The sequence below is a fragment of the Branchiostoma belcheri genome, unplaced genomic scaffold (assembly GCF_001625305.1).
Source record: "Branchiostoma belcheri isolate BF01 breed outbred unplaced genomic scaffold, Haploidv18h27 scaffold7, whole genome shotgun sequence".
In the NCBI taxonomy this organism is placed as follows: Eukaryota; Metazoa; Chordata; class Leptocardii; order Amphioxiformes; family Branchiostomatidae; genus Branchiostoma; species Branchiostoma belcheri.
Window position 1 is genome coordinate 5,725,225 of NW_017804353.1, and position 20,475 is coordinate 5,745,699.

Sequence of the window (20,475 nt, forward strand, 5' to 3'; positions counted from 1 at the left end):
GTAAATGGCACAATTGAGAGTGACATGCTCGTCTAATTATTTAAAAGTAATGTATGCCAAAGAAAGAAGCCAGACAACTTGCATGTGAAGAATATGATTAAGTAGTTAACAATTTCTGGACAATATTTTTTTCTTATTGGTTAATACCGGACTGTAAACCATAATCACCACTCCAGGAACACCCACTCCAACCACACCAGAAATCACCACTCCAACCACACCAGAAACCACGACCACTGTTGCAGAAACCACCACTCCAACCACACCAGAAACCACGACTTCAACCACACCTTCAGTCCCCCCGACGACTTGCCCTCCTTGTTACGTGGACGGTAATGCAATATGGGTGAGCTAACTAATATCTTGTTTATACTATTACATTTTGTTGTTGCCATATCTTCTTCTAAGAATTTTTTTCCGTTTTAAGTCTGTGACAAATGTTCAAAGTTCAAAGTAGCCTTTTTACTAAACATTGCTTATCTCTGATGGGCTATAGGTCAAGCTGAACCGTGCCAAATCAAGAATATATGCTGATATATTTGTTGAGTATGAAGTATCATCAAATATTGCATGATATCTTTCAGAGTGGAGAAGAATGGATCCGCGACTGTAAGAGCTGCGCCTGTCAGTGTGGAGAAGTTTGGTGTGACCCTGTGCCATGTCCACCGACTCCAGTGCCTTCATGTATAAACGGACAATCACTGATATATGTGGAGGACCCTTACAACCCTTGCTGCACGATTGGAATATGCGTAGGTAAGAAGCTTCAAATGTCTTAAGTTGCGCAAGGCGTATAATGTGATCAATGCTGGTGTGTGTGTTCTGAGTTCTTGTTAACTTCCGAATACACAGATGACACAACTAAGAGCGACATGCTCGTCTAATTATTTAAAAGTAATGTATGCCAAAGACAGAAGCCAGGAAACTTGCATGTGAAGGATATCGATCAGTCCTTTACAATTTCTGGAAACTATTTTTTTCTTAAGCTTATTGCTTAATACCGGACTATACACCATAATCACCACTCCAGGAACACCCACTCCAACCACTCCAGAAACCACGACTCCAACCACTCCAGAAACCACGACTCCAACCACTCCAGAAACCACGACTCCAACCACTCCAGAAACCACGACTCCAACCACTCCAGAAACCACGACTCCAACCACACCAGGAACCACGACTCCAACCACAACTCTCCACCCTTGCTGTGCGTGGTCAGAGTGGATGAATTCTGATACTATTATCGATACGACCGATAACGAAACTTACCCTCACCTGAGGGAACACTACTACAGTTTTTGTTGGCAGCCGACCGAAATTCAGTGTAGAACAGCGGATGTGAATTCCGAAGGTAATCACCTGACCGTTGCTGAAGCCGGACAGGTTGGTGTAGTTTGCGATGCTTCGGTCGGACTGCTTTGCCGTGGTGAACTGCAGCTCGAAACGCACGTAAAGGTGTGCTTGGACTATGAAGTGCGCGTGCTATGTTGTGACCTTTGCACTACAGAAGGTACAACAACAACAGAAGGTACCACAACAACCGAACGTACCACAACAACAGAAGGTATCCCAACAACCGTCTCAACAGAAGGCACCACAACTACAGTCTCAACAACACCAGAAACCACCACTCCAACAACTACAACAGGAACCACCACTCCAACCACACCCAAGACGACATGCCCTCCTTGTTACGAGTATGGCAATGTAATACCGGTGAGCTATGTAATGCCTTGTTTATACTATTACATTTTGTTGAGGTCATATATTATTGTAAGAATGTTTTCAGATTTCAGTCTGTGACAAATGTTCAGAGTTCAAAGTAACCATTTTACTAAACATTGCTTGTCTCTGATGGGCTGTAGGTAAAACTGAACCGTGCCAAGTCAAAAATATAGGCTGACATATTTATTGAGTATGCAGCAACATCAGATATTGTTTCATACCTTTCAGAGTGGAGAATCATGGATCCGCGACTGTAAGAGCTGCACCTGCCAGTGTGGAGAAGTTTGGTGTGACCCTGTGCAATGCCCAACGGTTCCAGAGCCTACATGTCCAAACGGAGCCGATCCGGAATACGTGGAGGACCCTAACAACCCCTGCTGCACGATTGCAATATGCGAAGGTAAGAAGCTTCAAATGTCTAAAGTTGCGCAAGGCGTATAACGTGATCAATGCTGGTGTGTGTGTTCTGACATCTTGTTAATTACAGAATACACAGTAAATGGCACAATTGAGAGCGACATATTCGTCTAATTATTTAAAAGGTAGGTATGCCAAAGAAAGAAGCCAGACAACTTGCATTTGGAGAATATGAATCAGTACACTTAACAATTTCTGTACAATATTTTTTCTTATTGGTTAATACTGGACTATACACCACAATCACCACTCCAGGAACCACCACTCCAACCACGCCAGAATCCACCACTCCAACCACACCAGAAACCACGACTTCAACCACACCTTCAGTCCCCCCGACGACTTGCCCTCCTTGTTACGTGGACGGCAATGCAATATGGGTGAGCTAATTAATATCTTGTTTATACTATTACATTTTGTTGTTGCCAAATCTTCTTGTAAGAATTTTTTCCGTTTTAAGTCTGTGACGAATGTTCAAAGTTCAAAGTAGCCTTTTTACTAAACATTGCTTGTCTCTGATGGGCTGTAGGTCAAGCTGAACAGTGCCAAATCAAGAATATATGCTGATATATTTGTTGAGTATGCAGCATCAGATATTGTATGATACCTTTCAGAGTGGAGAATCATGGATCCGCAACTGTAGGAGCTGCACCTGTCAGTGTGGAGAAGTCTGGTGTGACCCTGTGTCATGTCCAACGGTTCCAGTGCCTTCATGTATAAACGGACAAACACTGATATACGTGGATGACCCTGACAACCCCTGCTGCACGATTGGAATATGCGAAGGTAAGAAGCTTCAAACGTCTAAAGTTGCGCAAGGCGTATAAGGTGAGTAACGCTGGTGTGTGTGTGTTCTGAGTTCTTGTTAATTACAGAGTACACAGTAAATGACACAATTGAGAGTGACATGCTCATCTAATTATTTAAAAGTTATGTATGCCAAAGAAAGAAGCCAGACAACTTGCAAGTAAAGAATATGATTGAGTAGTTAACAATTTCTGGACAATATTTTTTCTTATTGGTTAATACCGGACTATACACCACAATCACCACTCCAGGAACCACTACTCCAACCACACCAGAATCCGCCACTCCAACCACACCAGAAACCACGACTTCAACCACACCTTCAGTCCCCCCGACGACTTGCCCTCCGTGTTACGTGGACGGCAATGCAATATGGGTGAGCTAACTAATATCTTGTTTATACTATATTACATTTTGTTGTTGCCATATCCTCTTGTAAGAATTTTTTCCGTTTTAAGTCTGTGACGAATGTTCAAAGTTCAAAGTAGCCTTTTTACTAAACATTGCTTGTCTCTGATGGGCTGTAGGTCAAGCTGAACAGTGCCAAATCAAGGATATATGCTGATATATTTGTTGAGTATGCAGTAGCATCAGATATTGTATGATACCTTTCAGAGTGGAGAAACATGGATCCGCAACTGTAGGAGTTGCACCTGTCAGTGTGGAGAAGTTTGGTGTGACCCTGTGACATGTCCACCGGTTCCAGTGCCTTCATGTATAAACGGACAAACACTGGTATACGTGGAGGACCCTGACAACCCCTGCTGCACGATTGGAATATGCGAAGGTAAGAAGCTTCAAACGTCTAAAGTTGCGCAAGGCGTATAATGTGATTAATGCTGGTGTGTGTGTTCTGAGTTCTTTTTAATTACAGAATACACAGTAAATGGCACAATTGAGAGTGACCAATCTAATTATTTAAAAGTAATGTATGCCAAAGAAAGAAGCCAGACAACTTGCATGTGAAGAATATGATTAAGTAGTTAACAATTTCTGGACAATATTTTTCTTATTGGATAATACCGGACTATACACCACAATCACCACTCCAGGAACCACCACTCCAACCACACCAGAAACCACCACTCCAACCACACCAGAAACCACGACTTCAACCACACCTTCAGTCCCCCCGACGACTTGCCCTCCGTGTTACGTGGACGGCAATGCAATATGGGTGAGCTAACTAATATCTTGTTTATACTATTACATTTTGTTGTTGCCATATCCTCTTGTAAGAATTATTCCGTTTTAAGTCTGTGACAAATGTTCAAAGTTTAAAGTAGCCTTCTTACTAAACATTGCTTGTCTCTGATGGGCTGTAGGTCAAGCTGAACAGTGCCAAATCAAGGATATATGCTGATATATTTGTTGAGTATGCAGTAGCATCAGATATTGTATGATACCTTTCAGAGTGGAGAAACATGGATCCGCAACTGTAGGAGTTGCACCTGTCAGTGTGGAGAAGTTTGGTGTGACCCTGTGACATGTCCACCGGTTCCAGTGCCTTCATGTATAAACGGACAAACACTGGTATACGTGGAGGACCCTGACAACCCCTGCTGCACGATTGGAATATGCGAAGGTAAGAAGCTTCAAACGTCTAAAGTTGCGCAAGGCGTATAAGGTGAGTAACGCCGGTGTGTGTGTGTTCTGAGTTCTTGTTAATTACAGAATACACAGTAAATGACACAATTGAGAGTGACATGCTCATCTAATTATTTAAAAGTTATGTATGCCAAAGAAAGAAGCCAGACAACTTGCAAGTAAAGAATATGATTGAGTAGTTAACAATTTCTGGACAATATTTTTTCTTATTGGTTAATACCGGACTATACACCACAATCACCACTCCAGGAACCACTACTCCAACCACACCAGAATCCACCACTCCAACCACACCAGAAACCACGACTTCAACCACACCTTCAGTCCCCCCGACGACTTGCCCTCCTTGTTACGTGGACGGCAATGCAATATGGGTGAGCTAACTAATATCTTGTTTATACTATTACATTTTGTTGTTGCCATATCCTCTTGTAAGAATTTTTCCGTTTTAAGTCTGTGACAAATGTTCAAAGTTTAAAGTAGCCTTCTTACTAAACATTGCTTGTCTCTGATGGGCTGTAGGTCAAGCTGAACAGTGCCAAATCAAGGATATATGCTGATATATTTGTTGAGTATGCAGTAGCATCAGATATTGTATGATACCTTTCAGAGTGGAGAAACATGGATCCGCAACTGTAGGAGTTGCACCTGTCAGTGTGGAGAAGTTTGGTGTGACCCTGTGACATGTCCACCGGTTCCAGTGCCTTCATGTATAAACGGACAAACACTGGTATACGTGGAGGACCCTGACAACCCCTGCTGCACGATTGGAATATGCGAAGGTAAGAAGCTTCAAACGTCTAAAGTTGCGCAAGGCGTATAAGGTGAGTAACGCCGGTGTGTGTGTGTTCTGAGTTCTTGTTAATTACAGAATACACAGTAAATGACACAATTGAGAGTGACATGCTCATCTAATTATTTAAAAGTTATGTATGCCAAAGAAAGAAGCCAGACAACTTGCAAGTAAAGAATATGATTGAGTAGTTAACAATTTCTGGACAATATTTTTTCTTATTGGTTAATACCGGACTATACACCACAATCACCACTCCAGGAACCACTACTCCAACCACACCAGAATCCACCACTCCAACCACACCAGAAACCACGACTTCAACCACACCTTCAGTCCCCCCGACGACTTGCCCTCCTTGTTACGTGGACGGCAATGCAATATGGGTGAGCTAACTAATATCTTGTTTATACTATTACATTTTGTTGTTGCCATATCCTCTTGTAAGAATTTTTCCGTTTTAAGTCTGTGACAAATGTTCAAAGTTTAAAGTAGCCTTCTTACTAAACATTGCTTGTCTCTGATGGGCTGTAGGTCAAGCTGAACAGTGCCAAATCAAGGATATATGCTGATATATTTGTTGAGTATGCAGTAGCATCAGATATTGTATGATACCTTTCAGAGTGGAGAAACATGGATCCGCAACTGTAGGAGTTGCACCTGTCAGTGTGGAGAAGTTTGGTGTGACCCTGTGACATGTCCACCGGTTCCAGTGCCTTCATGTATAAACGGACAAACACTGGTATACGTGGAGGACCCTGACAACCCCTGCTGCACGATTGGAATATGCGAAGGTAAGAAGCTTCAAACGTCTAAAGTTGCGCAAGGCGTATAAGGTGAGTAACGCCGGTGTGTGTGTGTTCTGAGTTCTTGTTAATTACAGAATACACAGTAAATGACACAATTGAGAGTGACATGCTCATCTAATTATTTAAAAGTTATGTATGCCAAAGAAAGAAGCCAGACAACTTGCAAGTAAAGAATATGATTGAGTAGTTAACAATTTCTGGACAATATTTTTTCTTATTGGTTAATACCGGACTATACACCACAATCACCACTCCAGGAACCACTACTCCAACCACACCAGAATCCACCACTCCAACCACACCAGAAACCACGACTTCAACCACACCTTCAGTCCCCCCGACGACTTGCCCTCCTTGTTACGTGGACGGCAATGCAATATGGGTGAGCTAACTAATATCTTGTTTATACTATTACATTTTGTTGTTGCCATATCCTCTTGTAAGAATTTTTCCGTTTTAAGTCTGTGACAAATGTTCAAAGTTTAAAGTAGCCTTCTTACTAAACATTGCTTGTCTCTGATGGGCTGTAGGTCAAGCTGAACAGTGCCAAATCAAGGATATATGCTGATATATTTGTTGAGTATGCAGTAGCATCAGATATTGTATGATACCTTTCAGAGTGGAGAAACATGGATCCGCAACTGTAGGAGCTGCACCTGTCAGTGTGGAGAAGTTTGGTGTGACCCTGTGACATGTCCACCGGTTCCAGTGCCTTCATGTATAAACGGACAAACACTGGTATACGTGGAGGACCCTGACAACCCCTGCTGCACGATTGGAATATGCGAAGGTAAGAAGCTTCAAACGTCTAAAGTTGCGCAAGGCGTATAAGGTGAGTAACGCTGGTGTGTGTGTGTTCTGAGTTCTTGTTAATTACAGAATACACAGTAAATGACACAATTGAGAGTGACATGCTCATCTAATTATTTAAAAGTTATGTATGCCAAAGAAAGAAGCCAGACAACTTGCAAGTAAAGAATATGATTGAGTAGTTAACAATTTCTGGACAATATTTTTTCTTATTGGTTAATACTGGACTATACACCACAATCACCACTCCAGGAACCACCACTCCAACCACACCAGAAATCACCACTCCAACCACACCAGAAACCACGACTTCAACCACACCTTCAGTCCCCCCGACGACTTGCCCTCCTTGTTACGTGGACGGCAATGCAATATGGGTGAGCTAACTAATATCTTGTTTATACTATGACATTTTGTTGTTGCCATATCCTCTTGTAAGAATTTTTCCGTTTCAAGTCTGTGACAAATGTTCAAAGTTCAAAGTAGCCTTTTTACTAAACATTGCTTGTCTCTGATGGGCTGTAGGTCAAGCTGAACAGTGCCAAATCAAGAATATATGCTGATATATTTGTTGAGTATGAAGTAGCATCAGATATTGTATGATACCTTTCAGAGTGGAGAAACATGGATCCGCAACTGTAGGAGCTGCACCTGTCAGTGTGGAGAAGTCTGGTGTGACCCTGTGTCATGTCCAACGGTTCCAGTGCCTTCATGTATAAACGGACAAACACTGGTATACGTGGAGGACCCTGACAACCCCTGCTGCACGATTGGAATATGCGAAGGTAAGAAGCTTCAAATGTCTAAAGTTGCGCAAGGCGTATAATGTGATCAATGCTGGTGTGTGTGTTCTGACTTATTTTTAATTACAGAATACACAGTAAATGACACAATTGAGAGTGACCAATCTAATTATTTAAAAGTAAAGTATGCCAAAAAAAAGAAGCCAGACAACTTGCATGTGAAGAATATGATTAAGTAACATAAGTTAGTAGTTAACATAAGTAAGTAGTTAACAATTTCTGGACAATATTTTTTCTTATTGGATAATACCGGACTATACACCACAATCACCACTCCAGGAACCACCACTCCAACCACACCAGAAACCACCACTCCAACCACACCAGAAACCACGACTTCAACCACACCTTCAGTCCCCCCGACGACTTGCCCTCCTTGTTACGTGGACGGCAATGCAATATGGGTGAGCTAATTAATATCTTGTTTATACTATTACATTTTGTTGTTGCCATATCTTCTTCTAAGAATTTTTTTCCGTTTTAAGTCTGTGACAAATGTTCAAAGTTCAAAGTAGCCTTTTTACTAAACATTGCTTATCTGTGATGGGCTGTAGGAAAAGCTGAACCGTGCCAAATCAAGAATATATGCTGATATATTTGTTGAGTATGAAGTATCATCAAATATTGCATGATACCTTTCAGAGTGGAGAATCATGGATCCGCGACTGTAAGAGCTGCACCTGTCAGTGTGGAGAAGTTTGGTGTGACCCTGTGTCATGTCCAACGGTTCCAGAGCCTACATGTCCAAACGGAGCCGATCCGGAATACGTGGAGGATCCTAACAACCCATGCTGCAGGATTTGGCAATGCCCAGGTAAGAAGCTTCAAATGTCTAAATTGTGCGAGCTATATAATGTAATCAATTAATACTGGAATGTGTGTTCTGACTTCTTGTCAATTAAGGAATGCACAGTAAATGGCACAATCATGAGTGACATGCTCGTCTAATTATTTAAAAGTTATGTATGCCAAAGAAGGAAGCCAGGCATTTTGCTTGGAGAACATGAATCAATCCATAAGAATTTCTGGACAACATTTTTTCTCATTCAATTTGTTTAATACCGGACTACACTACAGCAACCACTCCAGGAACCACCATTACAACCACACCAGAAACCACCACGCCAACCACACCAGAAACCACCACTCCAACTACAACAGAAACCACCACTCCAACCACACCAGGAACCACCACTCCAACCACACCCACGACGACTTGCCCTCCTTGTTACGTCAACGGCAATGCAATACCGGTGAGCTAAATAATATCTTGTTTATATTATAACATTTTCTTGTTGCCATATCTTCTTGTAAGAATTTTTTTCAGTTTTATGGCTTTGACAAATGTTCAAACATCATAATAAACATTACTTGTCTCTGATAGGCTTTAGATAAAGCTAAAACGTGCCCAGGGAGGAATATAAAACTTTGCCGATATATTTGTTGAGTGTGAAGTAACATCAGATATTGTATGACACCTTTCAGAGTGGAGAATCATGGATCCTTGACTGTAAGAGCTGCACCTGTCAGTGTGGAGAAGTTTGGTGTGACCCTGTGTCATGTCCAACGGTTCCAGAGCCTACATGTCCAAACGGAGCCGACCCGGAATACGTGGAGGATCCTAACAACCCATGCTGCAGGATTTGGCAATGCCCAGGTAAGAAGCTTCAAATGTCTAAATTATGCTAGACATAAAATGTAATCAATGCTGGTATGTGTGTTCTGACTTCTTAATAATCATAGAATATACAGTACATGGCACAATCAAGAGTGACACATTCTTATCTATATATTCAAAAAGTTATGTATGCCAATGAAAGAAGCCAGGCTACTTGCGTGGAAGATATGAATTAATTCTCAACAATTTCTTGACATTTATTTTCTTGGTTTATACTTGACTTCACCACACCACAACCACCACTCTAGAAATCTCGACCCCAGGAACCACGACTTCAACCATACCAGGAACTACCACTCCAGGAGCCACGACTCCAACCACTCCAGGAACTACCACTCCAGGAACCACCACTCCAACCACACCAGGAACTACCACTCCAACTACTCCAACCACACCAGAAACCACTCCAACCACACCAGGACCAACCACAACCACCCCAGGAACCACCACTCCAACTACAACAGAAAGCACAACAACAACAGAAGGCACCACAACAACAGAAGGTACCACAACAACAGAAGGTACCACAACTACCGTCTCAACGGAAGGCACCACACCTACAATCTCAACTACTACGACTTCAACCACACCAGAAACCACCACTCCAGGAACCACCACTCCAGGAACCACAACTCTAACCACACCCACGACGACTTGCCCTCCTTGTTACGTGAACGGCAATGCAATAGCGGTGAGCTAACTAATATCTTGTTTATATCATAACATTTTGTTGCCATATCTTTTGGTTGACATTTAGTTGGCTGTGTAGATAATTAACACCATCAGATTAATGCCTTTGACAAACATAAATGGAGTTCAAAGCAGACTTTTACCAAAACTTGCTTGTCTCTGACAGGCTTGAGATAAATCTGAACCGTGCCAAGGCAAGACTATAAAACCTTGCTGATACTTGTTGAGTATGAAGTAACGTCAGATATTGGATAATACCTTTCAGAGTGGAGAATCATGGACCAGCAGTATCACCTCCTGTACTACCTGCACCTGTGTGTGTGGAGAAATTTGGTGTGAGCCATTACAATGCCCAGCGGTGACAGTGCCTGAGTGTGTCAACGGAGCCGATCCGGAATACGTGGAGGATCCTGACAACCCCTGCTGCAGGATTTGGCAATGCCCGTGTAAGAAGCTTCAAATTTCAGAAGTTGTGCAACACGTATAATGTGAGCAATGCTGATCCTTAGCTTAGTTAGAGAATACACGGTAAATGGCAAGAGTCACATCCTCCTCTAGTTATTTAGAAGTTGTGTATACCAAACAAACAAGCCAGGTAATTTACATGTAGAAAACAAAAATCAGTCCTTATCAAATACTGGACAACATTTTTTTCTATTTCTTTTTTACTTATTGGTTACCACGTAAAAAGACCCAAAGGCCACTTCAAAGTGTGACCCAAAGGCCACTCCAAGGTTACGGGTTACATGCATCAGACTGTAACAGCATATCTTCTCTCTATCACCCCACACTAGGCGACTGCTTCCTGTATGGTGAGCCTCATTACTCAACATGTGACGGCAGGAGATTCTCTCACCAAGGAAACTGCACCTACCTGATGGCCAAACCGATTGGTTCAGACGAATTTGAGATTTGGGCCCAGAACTTCCCTTGCACCAAACCTTACGGGGCGATTGCAACCTGCACCAGGAGCGTCACTGTGCATTACGGAGGGTTCCAGGTGGAACTTGGCAGAACTGGATGGGTAAGATACATTGCAGTAGCGTCAGATATCATGCTGTATCTTCGAAGCTTCATCTTGCAACATGGGAAATATGTCCTCTGTTGTCCCATACTAGAAATTCCATTTTAGGAAGGACAATAATATTCACGGTGCCCTTAATAACGGTGCTCAGATTCTAATTATCTTCACATGCAAAGTCTGTGCTGTAAATGTGAATAATTGCCGTAATGTAGACTATGTAAAACCGAGGCTTTTTGATTGATTAGTAGTTCAAACAGCTAAAAATGACCGGGAAGATGGGATCTGTTTATGTGTTGTCGGACAGCATGTTTTCCTGTCTTACTCACTAAACAATAAAATTTTTATGCTTCATGTAACACGATACGATTGTGACATTAAGACGTCAGTAGTTCCCAGGACCACTACAGATTGTACATGGTCTTGACATTCTTAATCTTCTATTCGTTTTATCTTCTATGCTGTCACAGGTGATAGTGAATGGCCAACCATTGAGGCCTCCTGTGAACGTCGGCGGAATGACCATCACCCGACACGGCTACCACACCATGCGTTTGGTCATCGACGCCCTCGGCGTGGAAGTCAACTACATTGAGCTGAACTACATCGCCTCCATCTACATCCCACCAGAATTTTTCGAAGACATTGAGGGTCTTTGTGGTAAGAAAGACAGCTGGTTGTTTGTTGGTGATGGGCAGACATACACAAATAAGCAAGGCAGACATTTTTTACGCACCGACTCATTGACCATAGACAACTTTTAAATAAAATGGAGTTACATAGCAGAGGATGTAAAACCCTTAATCGCTCAAGGCAAAGCATGCAAATTATAATATGCATGTCAGAGATATGCCAAAAACATCCTGAAGAGGAATATTCCATTCACGTGCAGGTTTCTATGACAACGACCAGTCGAATGACTTGACCCTGACGGACGGCACCGTGACGACCGACACTGAAGAGTTCGGCTATGATTGGCTGGTTGAAGGAGAGTTGGAGGACTGCTACGTCAACCACACAGACTGCGTACTCGGCAACACAACAACACCCACGGCATGCGACATCCTACTCAGCGACGTACGTCCTGTTCCATTCTAAAGGAGACAAATACTGTCGCATCGTTCAGTGCTTTGATGAATTTTATTGATCAACGCACTGAAAGACGCGTAGTACAATTTAATAAAAGTGCCATTTTAAACTACATGTACGTCATAGCGAGTGTCATAAAAATACGGTTTATGAAATACAGTAGAAATAATGTAATACGTTGTGACTGATATCATTGATAATGCATGCTTTCTACGCTTACGTATCCTAATGGCTATTTCCCACTCAGGCCATTTTAGTTCATGTACAATCAAAGTTCAGCATTTTTACCCAGGCAATATGTAGTTTCTTGTTAATGGACATATACTCGAGAGGTTATACTTCCCCTCTATCCCTGTTTTCTTTGGCTTCGACTAACTCCTTTGCTTTTGTACATGAAATATTTTGTCTGCAGGTATTTGAGCCCTGTCACGACTTGGTTGACTACCACCAGTTCCTGGAGGACTGTGAGTATGACGTGTGTTTGGAGACGTCGCCATGTTGGACCATCACTGCCTACGCCATGGCGTGCCTGAGCCACGGCGTGTGTATCGACTGGAGGGAACTTGTACCAGAATGCCGTAAGTATTCCGCGTGGAAAGGAGCGAAATGTTTATATCTACTTCTTATTCCTCCACGTTCGTTTCCAATGATGTTTCGAAACTGCTAGCTAAATTGCCGTTACTAGTACTTACCGAAGTGATAGCCTCCTTCATACAAATTTGTTTATTACAAATTTTGAACCTGCAAAAGTTCAGTGCATTGTCCCACAGTAAATAAATGTAAACATTTGTTAATATGTTTTGAAACGGTTTGAGACGGTTGACAAACTATCGTACTGTAATAGTTCAATAAGTGGCCAATTGGCTTTGTACCGAGCAATGCCGTTTAAAAAGTTTCCATTGCTTTTAATGTCCCACAGCGAAGTTGCTGCATGACAAGTACATGTATGTTACCAGTTACCTTTGTTAACAGTATATTTGTCTAGTGAATAAGAAAAAAAGAAACCAGAAGAAGGAATAGGAAGCGTAACCCCTGGTCTAAAAGCGCCCTGAGTGCAGGCAACTTGCGATATGTCCAAGTCTATGTCCAAATGTAGTGAATAAGAATCATATCTGTCTTCAACGTTTTGTTCGTAGCATCCGAGTGTCCCCCGGACAGAATCTACACCCCATGCGCGACCGAGTGTCCCGAAACCTGCCAGCACCAAACTATCACGTGCGGCACAGGCTTCATGGAGGACTGCGCATGCCCGGACGGCTATGTCTTGGATGTGACGACAGGAGACTGCATTCTCAGTACTGACTGTGGTAGGTGCACCAGGCATCAATAGCGGGACGGACATTGCAAATATTGATGAACAGACTTTATCAAGTTCACAATACTTCAAGTCATTATCATTTCACGATATATTATGATATATCGTATTTAAACACGTCATTATGTTACGACATAATGACGTGTTTAAACTTGCCGCTTCAGTTTGTAAGAATTTTGTTATATTTTGGTTACATATACATAGAAGTGACATTATTTTCATTTTTTCCTACAGCTTGCGTGGATCATAATAACGTCCCGCACCAGGTACGTTAATTCGGATTCAAAACATTTCATAGTCTGAGAGAACTGAACTATTTCCCAACAAGTATTAGTTGACAATGAATATTTGCTAGATTGTCTTTTACAACGCTTCTCTAGACTCTGTTGTAGAATACCATATGGAAGCTCATACTAACGGAAGCATTCAGAAGAAAATACCTAAAAATTTCTTACAACCTTCCAGCCCGGGGAGACATGGTACGAGGGGCCCTGTCGTGTCTGCACGTGTAATGAGACCCTCAGTGGTGATTACATAGAGATCTGCCACGACATCACCACCTGTCCGACTTCCTGCCCTCCGGTAATGCTCTACTCTTTATCTACTTTAAACAATCCAATATGTCCAGGTTGTTTACAGACACCTTGTCCATAGTTAACTTACTAGTAATTCTAAGAATTTGGAACCACACAACATGGTGTCAGAAGTGGGATGTACTAGAAGGGAGTAGGACATGTACACATTTTGCTAACAAGGATCCACACACTAGGCTAGAAGGTATCCGGTTTTCAGTGTTCTGGGTGTGGCATTGTCTATAGACACCTAGCTAGTCAACAGGTCAACAGTACATATAGAACTGACTTTCTCATCCTCGTTCGTGACCACCACGACCGAGAGCAGACGTGTCTTTGCAGACTCTATTCGCTCCATGTAAGATAATTCAGTTTAACGTTACTCCAATGAGTTAGGTTCATTCTAAGGACCACAAAACATGGTGTCAGAAGTGGGGTGTGCTTACAGGGAGTAGGATTTTTCATTCTAGAACAGTGTGTACACAGTTTTGTAACAAGGATCTCAACATATCCACAGTGTTACACCCTGGTGAACAGCCCGGGGACGTGTTGTGGTGAGTGCGTTCCGACCTCGTGTTGTGAGCAAACCAGCAGTGGCGTCATCATCGATCATGCTGTAAGTATCACCAATAGCGTGCCTACGATACTTATTTGCTTGTTTACCAATATGAGCGTATGCTTTAAAATCATAGATTTTATGAACGTTCCTCTCCATTGCATACATTATGAATCACGTATTTCTCTGTATTTACATAGCAAACATTCTGATATGTGGCAGCAATATTTATGTTAGTATTTAACAACACGTGCGTTCAATCCACAAGATGGCCAATAACCAATATACCCTAACAACTTCCTTGGCCTCATTTTGTTTTCTTTCCATAGGTTAACTCAACCTGGTCTCCGGGTGGCGACCCATGTGAAGTGTGTGAATGTCGGGAGATGCCCACCACGGGTGAAGCCTTCGAGATCTGCTCCACCATCACATGCCCTGCACCCCCAGCATGTCCTCACGTAAGCAAACGTGAAGATCTATATCTTCCATTACAGAGAGAAATGCGGATGTTGTCCTTGTTGTATCACATGCATGGGCATGCGAAATATAATATCCAACTATAATATAAGGATGCTGCCAAAATTCAGAGTAGCTGAAATGTACCATGGACAAGAATCATCATAAAAATCTTACGAAGATGACCAAAGAGGACCTCGGTCAATTGATGTTGGCTTTCGCTAATTCTGCATGTGCATTGACCAAGTGATATATACTTCTACCAGCGACTAATATAAGTTTGTTCAATAGGGAGAACTTGTGGAGGAACCCACTGACGGATGTTGCCCGACCTGGCGCTGTGAGTCATTAGCTATTTTGTTTATCTACTTTGAACATGCAATTAGCTATCAGTTAAAATCAGTTTGATGACACTTATAAAGGCACCTTATTGTAAATTACGGTTTTCATAGATTTTCTCTGTTGATGCATATCTGTGTTATCATATGTTAAAATGGCATGAAGCGAGTTATATTACTTTACAAAATAATGAACAGACCTATATCCACAGAGCGTCATATCCTCATTGCCGTAATGTTTGGGAACAGTCAGGCAAGTGTTTCATATGATATGAGAACAGGATGGTATCATTCTTCCCCGACCCGTTTAGGTGACATCCCGGAAGGTGTCTGTGTCCGGTACGAGAACCAGACTGAGCTGACGGTGGGCGGCTGCACCAGTGCCAAACCAGTCTCCATCTCCTGGTGCGAAGGAAGGTGCCCCAGCGGGTAAGATCATACACCATTTTACAGACCCCCCTCTCTATCTTTCTCTATAGATGCTCTCTATGGCTATGGCTGAACAGTCCTATACGATAATGGTAGGAGTAAGTCGGGGGCAAGGTCACTTGGTTTTCGGTGAGGTCGACTATTGTTCGGCTGCCTGATCCGAATGTTTCAAAATGCTTAAAACATTCGGTTATGGACGGCAGATTCGGCCATGGCTAGTTTTTGGCTGGTGTTTGGGACTAGGCTAGCAGGCGTGTTCGCAGGTTGAATTTGACTCAAATTCAAGTCGATTCCTATAGAAAGATGGGCGTGGCCTAACTCTGGCCAGACTGCTCCTGAACTTGGTTGAATGCTGGTCGGGGGAAGGTTCTCAATGTGTGCCAGTTACAGCCACGACAACATAGACCAGACATGTCGGCACAGCACGTATTGCCATGGGAACTATATAGTTCTGTTGGGACATAACATACTTGCCTTGTTTGTCTCTAGGTCTCACTATCATCCAGAGACCAACTCCTTTGAGCAGTATTGTTCGTGTTGCGGGCCGGCCGAGACAGAGACCAAACCCGTGTACCTGTCATGCTCCGACGGATCAGTGCAGACTCACTACATCACCAACGTGGTCAGCTGTGACTGTAGCCCTGATAACCAGAGATGCTAAGGGACCGAACCAACCACAGAGTTGGCGTGGTACCCCTTTCCAAGTTCCCTTGTTTTTCCCACAAGCGCTTTGCTGGCCTTTGCTGCTTCACTTATATCTTTTTAAAATCACCTATTTTCATAATTGCATTAGCCTACATCATAATATAACCATATCAGAGATATTGCCTATTGGATTGCCGTTTATGTTCAGTTAAAAAGTGCACAATGTGAAGGGCTAATAGCCCTGTTTTCAGATTTGCAAGTTGTGCCAACGTTTGATTTCTATTACACACTTATACTTAATTCTCATGGTGTTTGCGACTGTATGAGAATCAATCTACTGTCTTAGCAAACAAAAAACAGTCCAATTGAACAAACACACTGATGTTAAATGAATGAATGTAGTGTTCAAGCATAGTGATAATAAAGACCTATATAGGGTTTTGTGTATCAGAAATCCAGCAACCAGACGGGCGAAACACATGTAACGTAAACCCTGTAGTCACTTTGTGAGGATATGATTATTTATAATTCAAATATGGTCTTGTACCTTGACGTCTTATACTACTTTATCTGGTGTTATGAGTGTTATATGATAAGTATAACAGGTTTGTGGTTTTGCTTCATTTATGCGCAAATAAAGCCTTTCAGCTTCATGATGATATGTGAATGTCTGTCTATCATTATTCTGTGCTTTCAGAATAGAGCACAATTTCTTATTTTAGTTATGCATAGATAACTAGCATAATCCTTATGCTCATATAACGTGTGATTATATATAAAAGATCTATCTATCAGCATTGGTTGCCCTGTTGTAGTACATTTGTGTTTATGATACGTAAACCGTCTATTGGTTTACCAGCATATATTCTTCCAGTGAAGAGTTGGTAGAAAAATGATTTTGACAGCGACAGCACATACACACGGCATTTCAATTGCAATTTTGATCTGACTTAGGATCAAAATTGACAATCACTTCACGATAGGACCCATGTTTCCTTTCACCACTCTAGCCCCGAGTAGGGCAGCCCTGTAGTCGGCCATCTGCCCCAGCTTAGCGTAATTCGGTGCGCAGGGCATGGGCCCGATGCCTTCGCACAATTTGGTCGACTTCAGACGCAGGAGTCGCTCGAACTCCAGGCGGTCGGCCTCCCGTTTCCGCCGAAGCCCGAGCGCGTTTCTGACCATGTCCACGAGGGCGCTCACCATGTCCTCGATCGACGGAAGGTTGATGTCAAATCTGAACTCCTGTTTAAAGAGCGTTATATCGTTAGTGTTACTGAGCGGTATAATTTTGAGTTTTATGGTTTAATATGATTTAGCATTAATACGGTAATTTAATACTTTGTTATTTTACTTTTCTATATTTATCATTTGTGTGTACCATGGGCTCCCTTGGACAACAGCCTGTTTTGGGCTGAAGGGACTACCATTAAAGATCAATAAATAAATGAAAGCCGTGGATGATTAATAAAAATGATTTTCCCCTATACCAATTTACTAAACAATGGTATTAATGCACCATCATTGGTCATTGTATTCTTTGAAAAGGAGGTAGGGACAGATAGGCATTCCAAAAGTTTCGACCAAAGTCCAGTTATTCGGACACATATTAATTATTTGGTAGGGAAAGTCGATTGATTGGAAATGATTTTCAAATATCATGCATACTGCATTAGCAACAGGAGGAGCGCGCGCAACGATTGTCCTTTGGTTCTTCAACATTACCCATCTAAAGTCATCTCATTATGAAACTTCAACGTAACAAGACACAACTTATAAGAGCTAGCATGTACCTTCGGACTCCCGCCGAAGAAGGCCACCTTGATCCACCCCCGGAAGTGACCGCTCTGTGCGACGGCCAGTTTCACGCTGAATCCGATCTCCTGGATGTCTATTATCCCGCCTAGTACCGCACCTGCCACCTGTATCATAGAACATAATTACCCCCGTTGTATGGGATAGGATTGAGTAGTATACGAGGTGCCATAAGTATGGTAATCGGAAGGTGGTGACCATGGGTTTTTGCTGACAAAGGTAATTTCTTCTATTCTGTTTTAATCATGTAGTATGAGACAAAAATTAAGTGCTTGTTCATGCTTTACCATATCACTTGGATATTTTAAACATATGCATGATTGTATTATCATGTCAAATACCAACCATATGGACCACAGACATGCTGCAAAGTTTGGTATATACAAATTACCTTCTTAGCCACCTCTGCTCCAAAGCGATTCGCTTGCTTCACACCCTCAAGGAAACCTTCAGCTGCATCTAAGATGATACTAATCGAGTAACATAAAAAAACCTTAACGTCAACAAAGTATCACAAACCCACAACCCATTCGGAAACTACCTCAAGCCCATGCATAAGATTGTATTCATGATGAGCATAAAAGCATCCGCAGTAAATAAGACCCTACTTTATTCCGGATGGAACTACATGTATATATATATATATATATGTCTGGCAGTGCACATTGTTTCTGATTTAAATTATCAATAACATGCTTTGCATTTTTAGGAATATAAGTTACAATCTGAAACATTTCTATTAGGAAAACGAAATCACCACAATGTTTTAAAGTATGATGGTGTTAGGTACGTACAAACGAGTTTTTTTATCAAAAAAAACTTACCGAGATTTATCGACGAACTCTTCGGCACCTTTGAGGATTAAAATGGCGGCGTCGAGAAGTATGCGGCTTTTGTCCACTATTTCCCGGGCTGCTTTCATCGCGAAGATGGCAACATCAAGCAGATATCGGCTCTTGTCTACTACCTGCTCAGCCAACTGTTGGACCAGAGAAAGAGCGGCACATTACACTCGAAGCTAAACTACATTACGTCAAGGTGCAAGGCACTCTATCTATAGTTTCTATCGATTTGCCATTCATCATCACTTATTACATGTACTAGTATTCCTGGATGTGGGTCACATGACTATTAATGTTTACCATGTCATTACTAATTACACAGCAAAGCAAATTTAGATAAGAGATGCGTCACATACCCACAGTGCTCCTTGGCAAATGGCCCGACCAGCGTTTTCTGCATGGCACCATACTTCGTCTGTTGGAAAGTAATGAGGATAATTTGGGTAAGGCAAACGTGTTACCTGTTGAAATAGTCTTTATGTGTGTGGGGTACAAGAAAACCAGTTCTTTGATGCTTACGTACGTACGTGTAAGATGCTTAAGTATAAAAAATACATTTACATGCATGTAGTTGAAATAGCTGAAACAGTTACTCAGGTCAGAAGAATCATATATATGTACATCATATACAATGTAAAGGATCGACTTCCCTGCCCCGCAAAGCCCATTATGCTTCATGATTTTCTGGCATTTTCGAGTTAACTAAAATTTTTCAATGTAAAACAAATGAAATGTTGAAAGGCCATATACTTACACCACTTGCACTTCTTGAAGGAGCACTTGGATCTTTCGTGACGCAGCGCAGCGACAGTGTCGTCCCAGTGCCTCTCCGCTCCCCGGACATCCTTTATCTTCTCGTTAAACCAGGCAACGGCACGGTCCCAGTGGACTTCCGCAGAGCGAACCTAGGACAATATCGAAGAATTCAAGGATAATGTCCGGAATATTGATGACCCAACCTTCATGTGAAGTTTTATTTAACAGTGTAATAAAGGAAATTCAATGCGATTCAAAGTAGGAACAGAAGCAAAGTAAGAGTTTATTCTTTTAAGTAGTAAAAGTAATATAGAGTATATTAAGTATATATAATACTGTATTACATTCTCACCTTCCTTTGTGCTTTTTGTATATCTTTCACTGCGATGTCCCAATTGACTTCTGCCTGCCTAACTTTGGCTTTAGCCGCATCTATGGCCTCGTCTGCTTTTTTCACATACCTGGGGCGTAAGGTATGAATGTAAAATGAGTTTCAAT

General features: G+C 42.0%; 2 protein-coding genes across 2 annotated transcripts in view; one reads left to right on the plus strand and one right to left on the minus strand.

The window, feature by feature from the left end:
• LOC109484403 (mucin-5B-like) overlaps window positions 1–17,223 on the plus strand; it is a 41,465-nt gene extending 24,242 nt beyond the window's left edge. Inside the window, exons 36-68 of the mRNA XM_019787651.1 lie at window positions 1,957–2,128; window positions 2,275–2,525; window positions 2,760–2,931; window positions 3,204–3,328; window positions 3,568–3,739; window positions 4,005–4,129; window positions 4,366–4,537; window positions 4,810–4,934; window positions 5,171–5,342; window positions 5,615–5,739; window positions 5,976–6,147; window positions 6,420–6,544; window positions 6,781–6,952; window positions 7,225–7,349; window positions 7,586–7,757; window positions 8,055–8,179; window positions 8,418–8,589; window positions 8,853–9,028; window positions 9,261–9,432; window positions 9,702–10,144; window positions 10,409–10,589; window positions 10,938–11,167; window positions 11,635–11,824; window positions 12,057–12,241; window positions 12,666–12,831; window positions 13,390–13,560; window positions 13,803–13,834; window positions 14,034–14,150; window positions 14,658–14,756; window positions 15,026–15,154; window positions 15,444–15,492; window positions 15,802–15,919; window positions 16,409–17,223. Of these exons, the coding sequence (XP_019643210.1) occupies window positions 1,957–2,128; window positions 2,275–2,525; window positions 2,760–2,931; window positions 3,204–3,328; window positions 3,568–3,739; window positions 4,005–4,129; window positions 4,366–4,537; window positions 4,810–4,934; window positions 5,171–5,342; window positions 5,615–5,739; window positions 5,976–6,147; window positions 6,420–6,544; window positions 6,781–6,952; window positions 7,225–7,349; window positions 7,586–7,757; window positions 8,055–8,179; window positions 8,418–8,589; window positions 8,853–9,028; window positions 9,261–9,432; window positions 9,702–10,144; window positions 10,409–10,589; window positions 10,938–11,167; window positions 11,635–11,824; window positions 12,057–12,241; window positions 12,666–12,831; window positions 13,390–13,560; window positions 13,803–13,834; window positions 14,034–14,150; window positions 14,658–14,756; window positions 15,026–15,154; window positions 15,444–15,492; window positions 15,802–15,919; window positions 16,409–16,580 (5,304 nt within the window). The 3' untranslated portion in view covers window positions 16,581–17,223. The remainder of the gene's footprint in view (window positions 1–1,956; window positions 2,129–2,274; window positions 2,526–2,759; window positions 2,932–3,203; window positions 3,329–3,567; window positions 3,740–4,004; window positions 4,130–4,365; window positions 4,538–4,809; window positions 4,935–5,170; window positions 5,343–5,614; window positions 5,740–5,975; window positions 6,148–6,419; window positions 6,545–6,780; window positions 6,953–7,224; window positions 7,350–7,585; window positions 7,758–8,054; window positions 8,180–8,417; window positions 8,590–8,852; window positions 9,029–9,260; window positions 9,433–9,701; window positions 10,145–10,408; window positions 10,590–10,937; window positions 11,168–11,634; window positions 11,825–12,056; window positions 12,242–12,665; window positions 12,832–13,389; window positions 13,561–13,802; window positions 13,835–14,033; window positions 14,151–14,657; window positions 14,757–15,025; window positions 15,155–15,443; window positions 15,493–15,801; window positions 15,920–16,408) is intronic.
• Window positions 17,224–17,434: 211 nt separating this feature from the next.
• The window catches only part of LOC109484483, a 23,694-nt gene continuing 20,653 nt past the window's right edge, over window positions 17,435–20,475 (minus strand). Inside the window, exons 21-26 of the mRNA XM_019787752.1 lie at window positions 19,976–20,126; window positions 19,578–19,636; window positions 19,204–19,358; window positions 18,771–18,849; window positions 18,358–18,486; window positions 17,435–17,809 (exon numbers count right to left, since the gene is read on the minus strand). Of these exons, the coding sequence (XP_019643311.1) occupies window positions 17,534–17,809; window positions 18,358–18,486; window positions 18,771–18,849; window positions 19,204–19,358; window positions 19,578–19,636; window positions 19,976–20,126 (849 nt within the window). The 3' untranslated portion in view covers window positions 17,435–17,533. The remainder of the gene's footprint in view (window positions 17,810–18,357; window positions 18,487–18,770; window positions 18,850–19,203; window positions 19,359–19,577; window positions 19,637–19,975; window positions 20,127–20,475) is intronic.